Here is a 16,297-nt window from a genome sequence, read left to right on the forward strand (position 1 = left end):
ATATGGACTCGGTTTCACAGGCAGGGAGCAGGCCTTAGTTCAAAGACTCGACTCTTTTTTTTTTTTTTTTTTGAAGGCAGAGTGAAGATCCTTCCCATCCCTCCCATCTGATGGTTTACTCTGTAAATGCTTGCAACAGCACGGGCTGGGATCCTGAACTCCATTTTGATGTCTCACCTGGGTGGCGGGAATGCAACTACCTGAAGCAAGAACACGTGCTGCCCTAGCCGGGTGTGCATTAGCAGGAAGCTGGGATCTCCAGCAGGTGGGTTATCCCAGGCACACAGGCATTCCATGCAGCACTGAACCACTGTGCCAAATGCCTGCTCCAGTTGTTCACCTGGATAAATGTTTCTTCATAGCTTTGTACTCTTAGGACCGTTTCCAGAGATTCCTCTGTGTGTGTGTGTGTGTGTGTGTGTGTGTGTGTGTGTGTTACAGAGAAAGGATCATTTTCAGTTAATACTGTTGTGCCACTATAGATTCCTTTTTTTTTTTTTTTTATAACTTCAAATCCGTGAGATTTTGGACAGTGGAAAACCAGAAAAACCAAACTTTTCTAATAAATCTTGCTTTAAAACTAAAAAAAATTCATTCTATGTATATTGATTATATGTCAACTATGAAGATAGCTCAGAACTAAAAATAGAGTGGGCTGGTGGTAACTACAGCAGGGAATTCTGCCTAGCTAGACATACCGCAGCCTGGTGAACCTTAGGACGATCTGCTATATGTAAGGAAGTAAGAAGTTCAAAATCGATTTTGGAAACCAGGTGATTTTCACAAAAACATAAGAAATCAAAGCGGCCTATAATAAATGCCCAGAGAATAAATGCTCCAGTTTTTCAGGGGCACAAGAACTTTGCAGCACTGGCGTGCTGAGGGTGGGGAATGGGGGAGGGTAGGTGCAGGGTTCTGTGCATGGAGGGAGGGCTTAGTGGGGTTGGAGGCTGGGCAGGAGTGTGTTCCAAGGAAGAGGTGCAGAAATAGGAGTGCACTTAGTGGATAATAATGAGGGGACCTGCTGGCTGCATGAATGAGGTGGTTGTGATTAAAAAAAAAAAAAAAAACTCAGGGATGCTTGGTTGTGGGACCATAGCCTTGGGACTGTATTTTAGGTAAGTGAAGTGGGCAAAAGAGGGTTTTGCAGTATGCCATTTCCTGCAGTGTGTAATAGGAAGGAGATGCATGGGCTGGGGTAGGGGGCAGGGAGGAGGTCGGGAGAAGGGAGCCTAGAAGTAGAGACCAGTCATTAGGTAAAATCCAAAAACACTACCCTATCCTTTGTTCAAGTCCAAGGGGTCGGAATGGAAGGGAAGTACCTGATGGAGGGGAAGGGACATTAATGCCAAATGATTCTTAAACATAGTATTTGTTCTGTAAATCAATTAATCAATACAATGTTAGAATGCAAGGTAAGATGGCTGATCTAGTGATTTCAGACATTATGTATTAACAATGGACTCGGTGCAGTAACTCCTTTGGAACCCACAGTTTTTCTTCCCTTATATTCTTTCAAATTCCTCCTCTCCACACTCCCTGGCTTTTCATGCATTTTTTAAATTTTAAATTTGTATTTTTTTAAAAGGCAACTATTTTAAAAAAAGATTTATTTTTATTGCAAAGTCATAGAGAGAGGAGAGAGAAATAGATAGATCTTCTGTCCAATGATTCACTCCTCAAGCCACTGCAATGGCCAGAGCTGAGTCAATCCAAAGCCATGAGCCCAGAGACTTCTGAGTCTGCCATGGTACAGGATCCCAGAGCCTTGGGCCATCCTCAATTGCTTTCCCAGGCCACAAGCAGGGAGCTGGATGGGAAGGGTGGCTGCCAGGATTAGAACCTGTGCCCTTGGGATCCCAGCACGTTGAAGGCGAGGACTTCAGCCACTAGGCTACCACGCAAGGCCTCGTTCATTTTTTAAAAGAAAAGATTTATTTTTATTGGAAAGTCAGATTTACATGGAGAAAGATTTTCCACTCTCTGGTTCACTCCCCAATTGGCCGCAGTGGCCAGTGCTGAGCCGATCAAGAGCCAGGAGCTTTTTCCCGGACTCCCACATGGGTGCAGGGTCCCCAGGTTTTGGGCCACCCTCCGCTGCTTTCCCAGGCCACAAGCAGAGAGCTGGATGGGAAGCGGAGCAGCCAGGACAGGAACTGGCAGGGGGAGGATTAGCCAATTGAGCCATAACACCTGACCCTCCTGTAATTTCAAAATTCATCTCTGAATGGGTTTACCGGAGGAAAGCCAAGGAGGCTAGGCAAAGGTTGAGTTCCCTCCTTCGCTAATTGCCTTCCGCGGAGGCACGTGGCCAACTCGTGCGCTTTAGCGGGTGTAACGTGACCTTCAGAACTCCTTAGGACTTAGCGGTGCTGCATCTCCTTAGAGACCGGCGCACTGGCTCGCTCCCCGAGAGGGGTGTGAGTGAGTAAATGACTGATAGGGCGGAAAGCTATGTCCCCAACCCCACGTTTTGCTGGGGAAGGCAGGCTCTGGGTTTTGCTCTTTTAAAATTCCAGGGCGGCTGGCACGCACGCCTCCGCTCCGCGACTAGGTCTTTCCCACTCCCCGCACACTGCACCAGCTTCCCACCCCAAGTCCTGATTCATGAACCGTGCCACCTTTGTCTCATTTTAAACTGTGCAGACTATTTTAATCCTCCCAGCCCCATCCTAGATCTCCCCGCCCCCGCCCTTCCTTCCTCTTCGGGCAAGCTCTGATGTAAAGCGCTCACTAGGAAGCAGAGAGCTCGTCCTGGTCGGCTAGGAGTAGAGGAGAAGCAGAGAAGCCCCCTCCCCGAGTCCCGGCAGCCGGCCCCTTTAAGGTGCCGCGCTCTCCGAAGTGCGGGCGGGGAGCCCGGGAGCCGGCGCGGGGCCAGGCAGCCGGGTGGGAAGTCCTGCCGTCCTCCTCCCCCCACTGCGCCCGCAGCCCGGCTGGCGGGGCCCGTGCGCCCTCCGTCCTACGCGCACGGGCGGACCATGCGGTGGCTCTGAGCCATGTCCTCCTCCTCCTACGCCAAGAACGGGCCGGCGGACGGGCCGCCCTCCCCCGCCTCGCAGGTACCGCCTCCTCGCCGCCCAGGAGCGCCCCGCCTTCGCGCCAGACTGGCGCCCCCCAACCTCCAGTCCCGGGAGTCGGTGGCCCGGCTCCCCCTCCCTCCTCCGCGTCTCTTTCCCCTCCCGCTCCTCCTCCTTCGACTCCTCCTCCTCCTCCTCAACGTAGTCCAGGTCTCTGCGCTCCGGCTCCGGAGCCCGTAGCCTCCCCCAGCCGATGCCGGGGACTCGGACCCCGCACCCTCAGAGTCTTTGTTGATGGATGTGGTGGGTGCTCGCGGGTTGTTCTTCCCGGAAATCTTTTCAGCTGTCCGGGCTTGGAGTGGGTGGGGGCGGGGGCTGTATTCGGGAGCTCCGGGAGATAGATTTAGGGACTTGGGTGCGAGCTCCGGGTAGCGGCGGGGAAGGAGGGTCCCGTGGTTCCACGTTGCGGCGCTCACCGGCTTCTCTCTGGCCCCCCGCGTGTGGAATCCAGGTGGCCCGAGGCACCACGACCCGGAGGAGCAGGTTGAAAAGATCCGATGGCAGCACCACTTCGACTAGCTTCATCCTCAGACAGGTAGGCAGCGGGTCCGTGCCACTGGGCAAGCGGTGCGGAGGGTCCTGGGACCCAGAGCAGGTCCCCAGGTGCGGGAGCTGCGGGGCCGGTACCCGCACCCCGAGCGCGCTGCTTCGGGGTTCCAAAGTCTCCCAGATACTGGCGTCCTTGGTCCCGCGTGCGCCTGTTCGGGCTGCGTCCTCCCCCACCCCATTTTCTGTCAGTACTCCTGCAGCCCCGAAGTCCTGGGGTCCAGGTGTCTCCTCACTACCTCGGGAGATGTGTGTGAGTGGATATGGGTCAGCAGGGACCGGGATGTTGGGCTGGGATACTGAACTGAGGAGCTGGGAATAGTGCACTTTCTGGGCGGGATGGGGGTAGGGGAGGACGGCCTTCGCGCTTGGAATAGAGGCACCTGCGGGTGCAGGGGGTCTGGGGTGGGCCGGGTGAAGGGGTTGGGTCTTTCGGTTTTGTGCTGTGTTTAAAGATCTTCGAGCTTCAGTCAGAGGAAAGCAGCTTGGAGCTGGAAGTTTGGTCTCAACTTTGGGACCGCTGCGTGAATTTTCGCTTAATTAGGGAAAAGCGGTTGGACCTGGTTAAATCAAATTAAGCGAAGGCCACCCATGGGCTCCCCTAGTCTGGGCTATTTGTGCTTGATGTTTATTTTCTTGGTGCTTTCTTCTTCCCTGCGGCATGGTTGCCGGGGCCAGCTGTTTGTAACCGGCATGGCGGGCAAGCTGGGACTTCTGTGGTGCCTGTCACCTTGATCCAGCAAACTGGTGCTGAGTTTTCTTGCTGTAGCTAGAAGCCCCTCTAGCGCCTGGTGAAGAGATCTTGGAAAGCCGCGGTGTGTGTGCATGTGCATTTGGGGTGACCTGGCAAGTCGCAGGTTCTGCCCTGGGTTGCTGGGGTGACCTTGAGTGGTTTCCTTCCCTGCAGGTCACTCGGATCCTTGTGGGTTTAACTTGGGACTGCAGGTGTGGTGTGTTTCTCTAGTGATGGTTATCACCTGAAACAGCTTGTCCAAGGAATGGGTGTTCAACTCAGGGGATCGGACTCGGATTTCTCGGGGGTCCAAAAAGCATGTGCAGAATTCCTCCTTGGAATTCTGGACCCGGAGTTATTACTGCTGCTTGATTCAGTGAGCACGCAGCGTGTCTGCTCTTAGGAGAAAGAAATGTTGGACTCTGGGTTCATTCTCAAAATAGGCTCCAGCCCATTGGCAAGGCTTAGGTTGTGTATTTAAAAACACAGAGACATTGTTCATATTTTAAACATTTCTGAGTTACGCTGTCGGAGGTCTTGCTTGTGCAGGTGCCTATTTTTGGTAGTACTTTTTAGTAGTACTTATTTGTTGTAAATTCTTGGAAATTCTAATTACATAGCAGTTTCTAATTCTAATTACATAGCAGTTTGTTCCATGAACTGCTGAACTAAAACTTTTGAGTTAATCTGCACCATCCCTGCTGTATGTTTCCACACACACACAAAACAGTGTTCTGCCCTCGGTTTATGCTGTGATTCAAATAATAGAAGTTTTTGTAAATCGTGCTGCTGTGTGCTGGCTTGGAAGTGTAACTATTAATACATACTAACTAATTTTGGGTGTAAGTTGATTTTTAAAATATGTTTTATAAAATATTCTGAAACAGGGATTCATTGGTTTGATAAAATGATCCAATTTAAATTCAGGAATTAATTGTAACATATACACAATTTCGTTTTTTGACACAAAGTACCGAATGTTTGTAAGCATTTTTCTTACATTGGAAAGGCAGATATACAGTTTAACCACTTTGTAAGCATTTTTCTTACACATGATCCTGTATAAACGACATCATATAGATTGCTACAATGGCAGGAGATGAAAAATGAAAATTTCAGATGGAATTTCTGTGTCTTAGGAATAAAAATGACCAGTTACTACCTACATGCCAAGCAAAGCAGCACCCCATTTGTTTGTGTTAATAGAAGCTCATTGTTTGTAGGATGAATGGCCAGTGACTTTCTGGTTTTTGAAGTCTTGGGATGTCGCAGTGGTGGAATTCCTTGGTAATATTTCTCCGTCGTGCAGGGCTACTTCGCACAAGCAGAATGCAGCAGGGATACATATGGAAGCAACGTTTCCTGGAAGAAAAACATTCAGTAAAGAAAGGCATGTGTGCTGTTAGATGGGGGATGCTTGACCCAGGGGTGAAGGGCCAAGGGCAGTTGGCAGACTTCTTCAATGAAATACCCTCTGTCTTTTGAGCTGATAAAGAAAACCAAAAAAGGGTTAGTGTTGGTTTGTGTCCAGGCACACATTCGCATTGGCCCCAAAATAAGCAGCCTGAGTGAGAAACGGGAGCCTGTCTCCACTCTGAGTGCTGTTCACAGACAGCTCTGACCTTGTTTCCTGGTTGGCTAGATCACTGGCCTCCACAGTGTGGCAAGGATGGAGGTTTTGGAATGAATCCAGGGAGCCACTAAGTGGCTTCAGGGAGGAAAGGTGAGAAGATTAATATATTGTTACTGAAAAGGGAAAGAGAGAGCAAGGGGTGACCCAGAAATGTTCTTGGTGCTCAGAGGCAGACCTTGGACATTCTGCAAAGCTCCTGCTCTTGACTGAGGTGGCAATTCCGGGATTGGCTGGTGGTAGAAAGGAATGATGCTTTTAAGAAAGGCTTTCCTCAAAGCGTGGCTACCCTTGGACTGGCTTTGCAGGTGAGGTCATAGAAAATTCTCCCAGGAGATCCCCGGGAGAGAGGCAGTAACCTAAGTATATGAATGCATCCTATGTTCCTGCTTTTAAGCTTTTCGGGAACACCGGTGTTTACTAGGTGTCCAGCACTGTACTGGTTTATTTGTGTGTTTGTGTTGGGGTGGGAAAGAAGAGAGAGAGGCAGATGAACGAGATGCAACCCCTGTACTCAGATGTTACAGTCTAGTTATGGGGACAGAGGGCTATGAAAATTATATAGTGAAGAGTAGCTAGACCTGTGCCCTGAGTGTTCAGATAGCCGTGGGTATGTCGTTGCACTTAGAATGCGTAAGGCAGAATATTCCAGATTAGTCCTCTTCTACTGAGGTTTGAAGAGAAAGCCTGATCCAGGTGGAGTGGGCATGAGGATTTCTTGCCAAGTTTCTGTTGGGAGGACTGGAGTATGACAAGGCCTGCGGAGCCCTGGTGGAGGGCTCTTACTCTCCCCTCTGTCTAATTAACCTTTAATCATTGTTAAGATCCAAAAGCTCAATCTTCACCTCTTTCTCTGACCTTGCCGATAAGGTCAGTTCCTCAGCGAGGGGCCCAGAGTGCCTGGTGCCGCTTTTCATGGCACTCCTGCAGTGTTATAATTGAACACGTACTTGGATTTTTTTCTGTTATGTTTGTCTCCCCATCCAGATCATGAATGTCATGAGGCAGGGACATGTCTGCATTTGATCTTCTCTCAGTTTGAGTGACACCTATTTACTTGAGTGAAGGAAGGAGGGGATGGCTAGAAGACTAATGGGATATATTTTCGGAATGATGTGCTTCAGAATGACATGCTTCATGCCGTGGAGAGAAGTCACCTCATAGTAAACTTCTGTCCTGGAATTGGTAGCTTAGAACAACAGTGTGTATTTCTGTGGGCTGAGCAAGCTGTCTCTCAGTTTCAGGGGATCTTCTTCTGGGCATCCAGTGTAATGGCCAGAAGGTGCAGGATAGGCTCGCACATGTGGTTAACAGGTAGAGCTGGCTGCTCATTGAGAACTCAGCCGCAGCACTTGACAGAAGGCTCGGTTTTCCTCCTCCTGGGCTGCTCAGCACAGTTGCTTGAGCTTCCTGATAATAGGGTGGCTGCCTTCCAGGAAGGAGCACCCCAGCCAGGAGAGGCTGAGCTGCAGCTGTACTAATCCCCAGGCTGTGAAGCTGTGCCACATCACTTTCCTTGCAGTCTCTGAATCCCAACAGGCCCAGTGTCTTGCCCAGTTTCAAGGTGGGGAGAAAACAGATGCTTTTTGGATGGAATGTGAAAGATCGCATTATGAAAGAACATGTGACAAGCAAAATTATCAGTCAAACTCAATGTTTGATTTAAAGATTATCCAGTTCATATAATAAATTAAAGTGTTATTTCAGTAAACACAAATACTTGATACATTTGATTTTCAGAAAGATTTATTTAGTATTTATTTGAAAGGCAGGTGAGAGGGAGGGAGAGAGAGACTCATTTGCTGATTCAAGTGATTTCAAATGGCTGGAACAGCTAGGTTTAGACCAAATGAAAGCCAGAACTCCACCTTGGTCTCCCATATGGTCCTCTCCAGTGAGTGACAGGGGCCGTAAGAACTTGGTCTGTCCTCTGTTACCTTCCTAGGCACAGTAGTAGGGAGCTGGATCAAAAGTATAACAGCCGGGGCTCCAAGTGGCATTCTGCTTTGGGATGCAGGCCTCACAAGTGTAGCTTCACCCGCTGTGACACAGCACTGGCCCCTTCATAAATTGTAAATATTCTGTACATTAAGAAGAAATGGAGAGGTTGCCACTGTATTGCCAGTTAAGCTGTTGCCTGTGATGCTGGCATTCTATGTGGGTACTGGTTCAAGTCCTGGCTGTTCAGTTTCTGCTCCACCTTCCTGCTAATGTGCTTGGGTAAGCAGTCATGATGGCCCCAAGTGGGCCCCTGGCTTCTACATGTGGAGACCCAGTGAAGTCTAGGATCCTTATTTCAGCCTGGCCCAGTCCCATCCATTGTGGCCATTTAGTGAATAAACCAGTGGATGGAAGATCTGTTTCTCTCTGTAACTCTGTCTTTCAAGTCAATCAAAAAAAAGTCTATTTAGAAAAAGGAAGAAAAAGGAGCTCCCTGGTCCAATCAAATGACTTGCTAAGGCCTCATTACAGAAATCATATTGAACATAGAAACTAGAAGTGGCAGGTACTCAGTGATCGATAAATTGTTAAGTAATGGTTTACATACAGCACCGTTTCTCCATGAAAGGAAAAAATGAAGTAGACCTGCATGCATTGATATGGGAATGTTTAAGACATTAGCCCAAATAGAGTCAAGGAGAAAAATTAGGTGGAGAATAAGACACACAATTAGATACACAAAAGAGCACGAGGAGGGGCTGGTGTGAGGGCAGCACCTTGGGAGTCACCGGTGTGAGAGCACCTTGCGTTTGTGAAAGTGTGCTGCTCAGATTCTTGTTAGAAGAGTTCAGCTATCATGTTGATGCTATAGAAATCAAGTTGGCTTACAACTTCTTTATTTTTAAAAGATGTATTGTATTTTTATTGGAAAGTCAGATATACAGAGAGGAGGAGAGACAGAGAGGAAGATCTTTATTGATTTACTCCAGCTGGCCGTAAGGCCAGAGCTGAACCGATCCAAAACCAGGAGCTAGGAGCTTCTTGGTTTCCCATGTGGGTGCAGGGTTCCAAGGCTTTTGACTGCCCTTGACTGCTTTCCCAGGCCACAGGCAGGGAGCTGGATGGGAAGTGGGGCCACCAAGATTAGAATTGACTCCCATAAGGGATCCCTGCACTTGCAAGGTGAGGACTTTAGCTACTAGGCTACTGCACTAGGCCCTAACTTATTATTTTTTTGGAAAATTTATTTTTACTGGAAAGATTTACAGAGAAGGAGAGAATAGAAAAATCTTCTGTCTGCTGGTTTATTCCCCAGATGGCCTCAAGGCCAGAGCTGAGCTGAAGCCAGAAGCCTCTTTTGGATCTGCTGAATGGGTGCATGATCCAAGGGCATTGGGCCATCCTCTACTGCTTCACCAGGTCACAAGCAGGAGGGTGAATGGGAAGTGGAGCAGCTGGGACATGAACCAGTGCTTATATGGGATCCTAGTGCTTCCAAGGGTAGGATTAGCCAATTCAACCATTGCACCAGAGCCTGTGGGTTATAGTTTGAGCACTGGTTTTATACGTGTTTCTCTGATGCTGAGCGAGTTGGTAACAGAAGGTGTATGCTTAATTACATCTGTAAGAATAATCAGCTGCTGAGGGCATATATTTATGCCAAATTTATCTAGATACTTAAGAGTTGTAGAATTGTAGAAAAGGAGGAGATTGTAAAAAGAAAGCATTTCGGTCTCTCATTTGCAGAGGCTGAAAGATAGGCTCAAGTTGCATGAACGGAGGGTGCTGGGGCCAACACAGCCGATTCTGACTTGAATTCCATAAGGTTTTTTTCCCATCACAATATACTTGAGCTCTGAATAATTAATGCAGACACAGAAATTCTGATTGGTGTAGGTTCATGAAAGCACATGTGGAATTTACTCCTCTGAGAGCCTGTGTTTTTTGTTTTCTGATTAAAAATTTTTTTTGTTTTTGTAATTTTTATAATTTAAAATTTTACGGTACAGTTCCATAGAGTCAGGGATTTTCCACACTGCTACCAAATTCCCACCCCCTGAACTGATTTTCTCCATATTGTTGCAGTAATATAGTTCTTCATAAGGAGTTGTAATTCCATCACTGTTATTTAAGTATGCCCTGTAATTGCTGGTATAGACAATGTCAGGTAGTCTAGCATCCCATTGTCTAGATATGTCCAACAGCTTCATTGGGAGTCAAGCTTTGATTTGGAAGTAAGAATGCATATTGCACTGTGAATGTTCTTTATCTGTGTGACTGCTGGTGTCAGAGAATCTGGAGACCAGGTTTGTATTTTTTTTTTCTCAATTCTATCATGAATAGGATGTTCGTTTATATGATGCATGGTTCTTGTCGGGTAATTATTTGTATCTTTATTTACTTACTTAGCTAAGTCAACATATCAACCAGACTCTAATCAGTCTGACATAACTACTTGAGCTTTTATTACCAAGGTGCTTTAATATAGAGATATGGATTAAACAGGTGACCGGAAAGCTTGGGCAAAAGTGGGAAGCATCTAACCAGAGGGACATAATGAAGCAGGTGAAATCATTTGGTCTTGCCCTGGCAAGGCAACCACAATCGGGATTTGAAAGTCAATGAATCTGTAACAGGCTAACTTTTACTTTGGTAATTTTGTATGGCTTGCAAATGATGTTATAAATATTCACATGGCCCTTGGCAGAACAAAAGTCCCTACCTCTGGTGTAGAAACTAAACCCAGAGGTTGGTCACAGCAGGAAGCCACCGTTACCTCTGGGCTAGAAGGGCCAGGGAAGGATAACTGAAGTCAGGTGGCAGGAGCTGGACCACAGGGATCCAGTTTGGTGGGCCTGAAAGACACAGTGGGGGGCCGCCTCCGCCAGAGAAAGGGGAAGTAGGCTGGCATCTCCCTTCCTCCTGGGCTGCAGTCTCTTCTCAGTCCCTTGGCTGGCTGAACCCCGCTGAAAGCCAGGTGGATGGGGAGCCAGAGCGAGGAGGAGTAGGTTTGAGGGAAGGCGGGACAGAACTGGGTGAACCATGTTTATGTTTGGGACCCTAAAAGTCAGCACAGATGGACGTTTCCCCCTGGCTCCCTCAGCACCATTTGCTGGCTAAATGGAATGCAGTTACAATGAACTTGGTGCAAAAGTGCATACTCATTTCCTTTATGAATGTTTTGGGAGGGCGAATCTTCTCAGATTGAGATCTTAAAGGACTCTTTGTCTTGGCAAACTTGGCTTTGTTCTGGCTTTGGGTTTACACTCATTGGGCTGAGGTTACAAGCTCTTGATGATAGCTGGAATGATGAGGCAGCTAAATCTCAGTTTGTAGTCAGTTTTTCCTCAGTCTCGATCTGTCCTCTGGGCCCCAAAGTTCCCTAGATTTTGCTTCTGTAAAACACTATTTAACCTTCCGTTTAGGATGGTACAATCACATTAAAGTTTAAATTCTGTTTCAAGTTTTAACCTTTCTAGATAATTACAGGAAGCTGTGTGGAAACCAAAGCTGAACATGACCTTGGCTGTGTTTTTGGCATTTTGAATCGACTCTACTTGCTGCCTGAGACACAGCTGCCTTAGTTCTCTCAGAGCATATACTGATTCTTCACCAAGATGGAAAATTAAAGACCGCCTCCGTGAGGAAGTAGTTTCATCAAACTATAGGGTGGAACTACTGGTAGCAGCCAGTCTGTCCCCTCGCGGAGTGTCTGCTAACTCAGTAGGTTTGTCTGGGGCCATCATGTTTGGTCCTGACCCATCTTTTCTAGCTGTGCTCAGGGCAGTGTCCAAGTTCGTCCTCATTCGCAGAGCCTACCCATTTCTCACTCAGGGCAGGGCACAGCTGTAACCAGAGTGGGCAGCTTGCAACTCACCGAGCGTCCTTGAGGATGTTACCAGCTGTCCTTGGGTGTGGTGGGAGCTGGCCATGCAGACCTCATTCTGATCCAGAGCTCTGTGTTTGGCCTCTGCCTGTTCTCCAGTAGCATTCTGAGCTGGACCATGTTCTGGAGTGGCCGCCACCCCTTCTCTGCTTGCATCATCTTCATCTGAGCTGCTTTCCGGCTGGGATGTGCATGCTGAGAACGGGTTATAGTTATCTAAAATGTCCATCCTCTGAGCTGGGTGGCTGCGGGGTGTGCTGGTGTAAGCCCTCTTCACTTCTGTTGAATGCTGTGGCACACAAGGAATCAGAAGATGTCATTAGTGCAAAAGCCTAATTATAGACTCAGGTGAAGGGAAACAGGGCCGTGCTCTCAAGGGACAGTCACGACAGGCCAGGTGTGGTGACAGCCTGCTTTCAGAAACAGAGCTCCCTGGGGCCGGTATCACGACACGGTGGTTCAGCTACTCCTTAGGATGCCTTTATCCTGTATGAAAGTGCCAGTTCAAGTCCTCGTTGCTCTGCTTCTGATCCAGCTACCTGCTCACGCACCTCTGAGGCAGTGGAGGGTGGCCCAAGCACTTGGGTTCCTGCCACCGACGTGGGAGATCCACCTGGGGAGGCCCCAGTGGGAGACCCAAATGCAGTGCCTACTTTTGAGCTGACCCAGGGCAAGCTGTTGTGGGCATTTGGGAAAGTAAGTCAGCAAATGGACAATCTTTCTCTTTGTGCCTTTTCAATAAATGAATTAATAAATAAATAAAAATCAGATAAGACAGGTAATCATCAACACATGGCTCGAATATCAACAATGCTTTGAAATTCCTTGATGACAGTTTCTCGTTTTAAGTTGAATGCGCATGGTGCTATTTTTTTCAACACATGCATAGAGCAGAGGTAATTACTTAGATCTGAAGGGATGCAGTTCATTATTTGTAATTTATATCCTGAAAGCTTTAATTCGATAAGGGCTTCAGACTTACATCGCAAACTGCTGAATCTTCCTGATTCTGTCACTTGTCACGTGGATGGCAAGTCCTGTCTGCCTTATTTCTGGTTTGATAGTCTCTGCTGGTGCGCCTGTCTTTATCCATCCTTGCAGCTAATTGGTAGTATTTGTGTTAGGAGGAAATACTTTGTGAAAAATGAACTTGACACGAAAATGCATTTTTCTGGTAGTCAGTGACTAAAAGTGGAAAACTTGTAGTATTCATTGACACCATCTATCATGCTATTTTAAAACTCCTTATGGGAAAAGTGGTTTTTTTTGTTTTGTTTTTAGCACATGGAAAACCCAGGAAAAATGAGAATGCATAGTAGCTGTATGGAAAAATTTATCACCCCATCTATCTGCTTTTTAATCTTTATTTTTCATCTACTTAAAAGGCAGGGGAGGGGGAGGGTAGACAGAAATTTTTGATGCACTGATTCACTCCCCCAAATGCTTGCAATACTTAGAACTGGGCCAGTCTGAAGCCCAAAGATCAGAATGCCCTCTGTCTCCTACTTTGGTAGCAAAGACCCCAACACTTGAGCTGATATCTGCTGCCTCCTGGGGTGCGTTAGCAGATAGCTGGATTGGGAGTGAAGTAGCTGGAACTTGAATGGGCACTCACTCAGATGTAGGATGCAGGCCTTTCACATAGGGGCTTAACCCACTGTGCCATATACATACCCTCTACTTTGTTTTTAATTGACCTAGTGCTATTACTAAAATATAAAATACTGGTTATAGTTGAGAATCAAGCAAGTGGGTAGGTACATTGACCACTGTAATTGCTAGAATGCTCCCTAGTTGCTGCTGGTGTGTGTGTGTGTGTGTGTGTGTGTGTGTGCACGCGCGCGCGTGTGCTGAACAGAAGGCGAAAGAAGATCTCTGTCAGACACGGAGATGCTGTACTCTTTAAAAATATCTTTTTTTTTTTTTAATTGGGAAGTCAGATATATTGAGAGGAGGAGAGTCAGAGAGGAAGAAGTTTTGTTTGTTGATTCACTCCTCAAGTGGCCACAACAGCCGGAGCTGTGCCAATCTGAAGCCAGGAACTTCTTCCGGGTCTTTCTTGCAGGGTCCCAAGGTCTTGGGCCATCCTTGACTGTTCTCCCAGGCCACAAGCAGGGAGCTGGATGGGAAGTGCGACCACTGGAGTTAGAACTGGTGCCCATATGGAATACCGGCACGTGCTAGGCAAGGACCCTAGCTGCTAGGCTACTGCGCCAGGCCCAAGTGCTGCACTCTTACTGTCACTCTAATCTAACGTTTTTGTCAGTCCAGAATGAAACTTCAGTAGCTCTCCAGCCTTGTCCCTGTACCTGCTCCTTGACCGGCTGCTTCGCTGCTCTGTCATGATGGACTTGTCTATTCTGGACATTTTATGTAAATGTAGTCATACCGTATGTGGCTTTTTGTGACTGGTTTCAAGTTTTTTGTTTTTTTTTTTTCTGGCTGTACATCATCCTGAATGGTTTTGATTGTATAGTTTCTCTTCTAAACATACAGATGTTACCTTGTGGTGTAATGTGGAGGATCATATTTGTATTTGTTTACCTACCATTTTTAAGATTGATTTTCTTTATTTGAAAGGCAGAGTAATGGCAAGGGCGGGAGAGGTAGAGAAAGAGCAAGAGAGCGAGAGATCGATCTTCTGTCTACTGTTTCATTTTCCGAATGGACATGACGCTGGGCCTGGGCCCTGCCAAGGCCTGGAGCCTGGCTCTCCATCCTGGTCTCACACATGTGAGGTGGCGGCTCAGGCCCCCGGGCCGTCTTCTGCTGCTTTCCCAGGTGCATTAAATAAGGAGCTGGCTCAGAAGCAGAGCAGCCAGACATAAAGCAGCACTCTGAACTGGGATGCAAGCATTGCAGGGGGCAGCTTAGCTGCCTGCAGCTCAAAACTGGCCCGGCCCCACTTTCATTGATTTTAGAACTGCAACCTCAGGTCATCAAGCTGAATGTTTATTGGGCAAAACTATTTGACTTGCGTGAAACTAAAACCCCTGACCCAGGCCTTGTTGTCATCAGGATTGAACGAAGCTGCAGGGGGAACGGCGGGGGGGGGAATCTGCCGTCTGTAGAAAGGACATTTCCATAATAAGATGTGACAGATAGGATTAAAGAAAGTGAGCAAAGTAAGTGATGATGGCTCTCATTTTTGAAAATTTTTGGGTAATTATAGTTCAGAATGCTTTTATTTTCTCTAGGTGTTTACAGTAACTCAGTTTTGATAGCTGTAATATTTCTTCTTGAGAAACACAATTAAGGAGAAAGCAGAGCACTTGAGTCCCAAGTTAAGTGCAATATTTATGGGAATTATTGGGTATATAAAGCGGATTCTCTGTGACAGGTGCTGCTCAATTATATTTGAGCACTTCCCTTGGGGACAAAAGTCAATTATCAACACAGTCGTGTGAGAGAGAAATAGGTCAGCTGCAAACATTCTTGGCTAATTTCAGAAAGCTGGAAGGGTGATTTCATTTGGGGACGTGTTTTATTCCTGTGTTCTCTATGTTAAGGACTCTGGTGGGGAAGGCTCGGCTTCTCACTTGGCTTTGGTTGTCATATCCATGTACTTTAAGACAATATGAATATTTGTTTTGAGCATTAAAATGAAGATTAAGCTGTATAATATCTTTTGAAAAGCAGTGCCAGATTGGCATTGTTAGAGTCACGTGCACCATGGTTATTGCTAAAACTACTGTCTAATTAGTTGAGACGCTCAGCATGTGTCATATTTCCAAGTATTAAGTTTGCATTTCTTTTTTTTTTTTTTTCATTTATTGGAAAGGCAGGGAGACAGCTTCCATCTGTTGGTCCATTCCTGCAATGCCTGCTACTGCCAGGACTGGACTGGGCTTCCTAGTAGTCCATCTGGGTTTCTCACGAGGGTGGCAGGGAACCAGCAGCTTGAACCGTCATCACTGCCTCTCTGGGTACACATTATTAGGAAACTGGGATCTGAAGCAGAGGCAGAAAGTCACACCCAGGAACTCTGATATGGGATGCGTTATCCCAAGGAGTATCTTAACCGTCATGCCAAAACCTACCTCTGACTATTTTGTATAACTAATATTTCTACATAAAAGAAGAGTTTCTTTCTTTTCTTTTTCTTTTTTTTTTTAAGCAGAAACATTGGTGTGTTTTTAGAAAAACTAGTTTTCTTTGTGGTACAATCAATGTAACAAAATGGATCATGGAACCAGTTTTAAGCATCCAGTTTGGTAGTTTTAAGTACTTTCATTCACTGGTATGTTTGGCCTTGTTTTTCATAGATAGGGCAGTTACTTAGAAATACAAAGCAGGCAGGAAAACCTTGTAAAAATCTGCCCTATAAGTATACGCAAATGGTTCCTGTGACCTGCCATAACCCACATCTGGGGCTTTGTTAAAACAACAGCCACAAAAAGCCAGGCCTTGGGTGGGAGAGGAGCTGAGGATTCTCAGGCTGAGGAGGGAACAAGCGTGAGGATGCAGGAGGAGCCATGGTGACC

General features: G+C 46.9%; 1 protein-coding gene across 3 annotated transcripts in view; it reads left to right on the forward strand.

Annotated features, from left to right (window-relative positions):
- The first annotated feature begins 2,761 nt into the window (after nucleotides 1-2,761).
- Nucleotides 2,762-16,297, forward strand: part of LOC121168160 (voltage-dependent L-type calcium channel subunit beta-4) — a 262,860-nt gene continuing 249,324 nt past the window's right edge. Inside the window, exons 1-2 of one of the 3 annotated variants that reach the window (XM_040997991.1) lie at nucleotides 2,762-3,059; nucleotides 3,529-3,612. In XM_040997991.1, coding sequence (XP_040853925.1) covers nucleotides 2,997-3,059; nucleotides 3,529-3,612 — 147 coding nt within the window. In that variant the 5' untranslated portion in view covers nucleotides 2,762-2,996. Of the gene's footprint in view, nucleotides 3,060-3,248; nucleotides 3,321-3,528; nucleotides 3,613-16,297 lie in introns of those variants that run through there. The other 2 variants (XM_040997995.1, XM_040997992.1) reach the window with 2 other exon arrangements.

The sequence above is a fragment of the Ochotona curzoniae genome, unplaced genomic scaffold (assembly GCF_017591425.1).
Source record: "Ochotona curzoniae isolate NIBS_2020 unplaced genomic scaffold, NIBS_Ocur_1.0 patch68, whole genome shotgun sequence".
NCBI lineage: Eukaryota > Metazoa > Chordata > Mammalia > Lagomorpha > Ochotonidae > Ochotona > Ochotona curzoniae.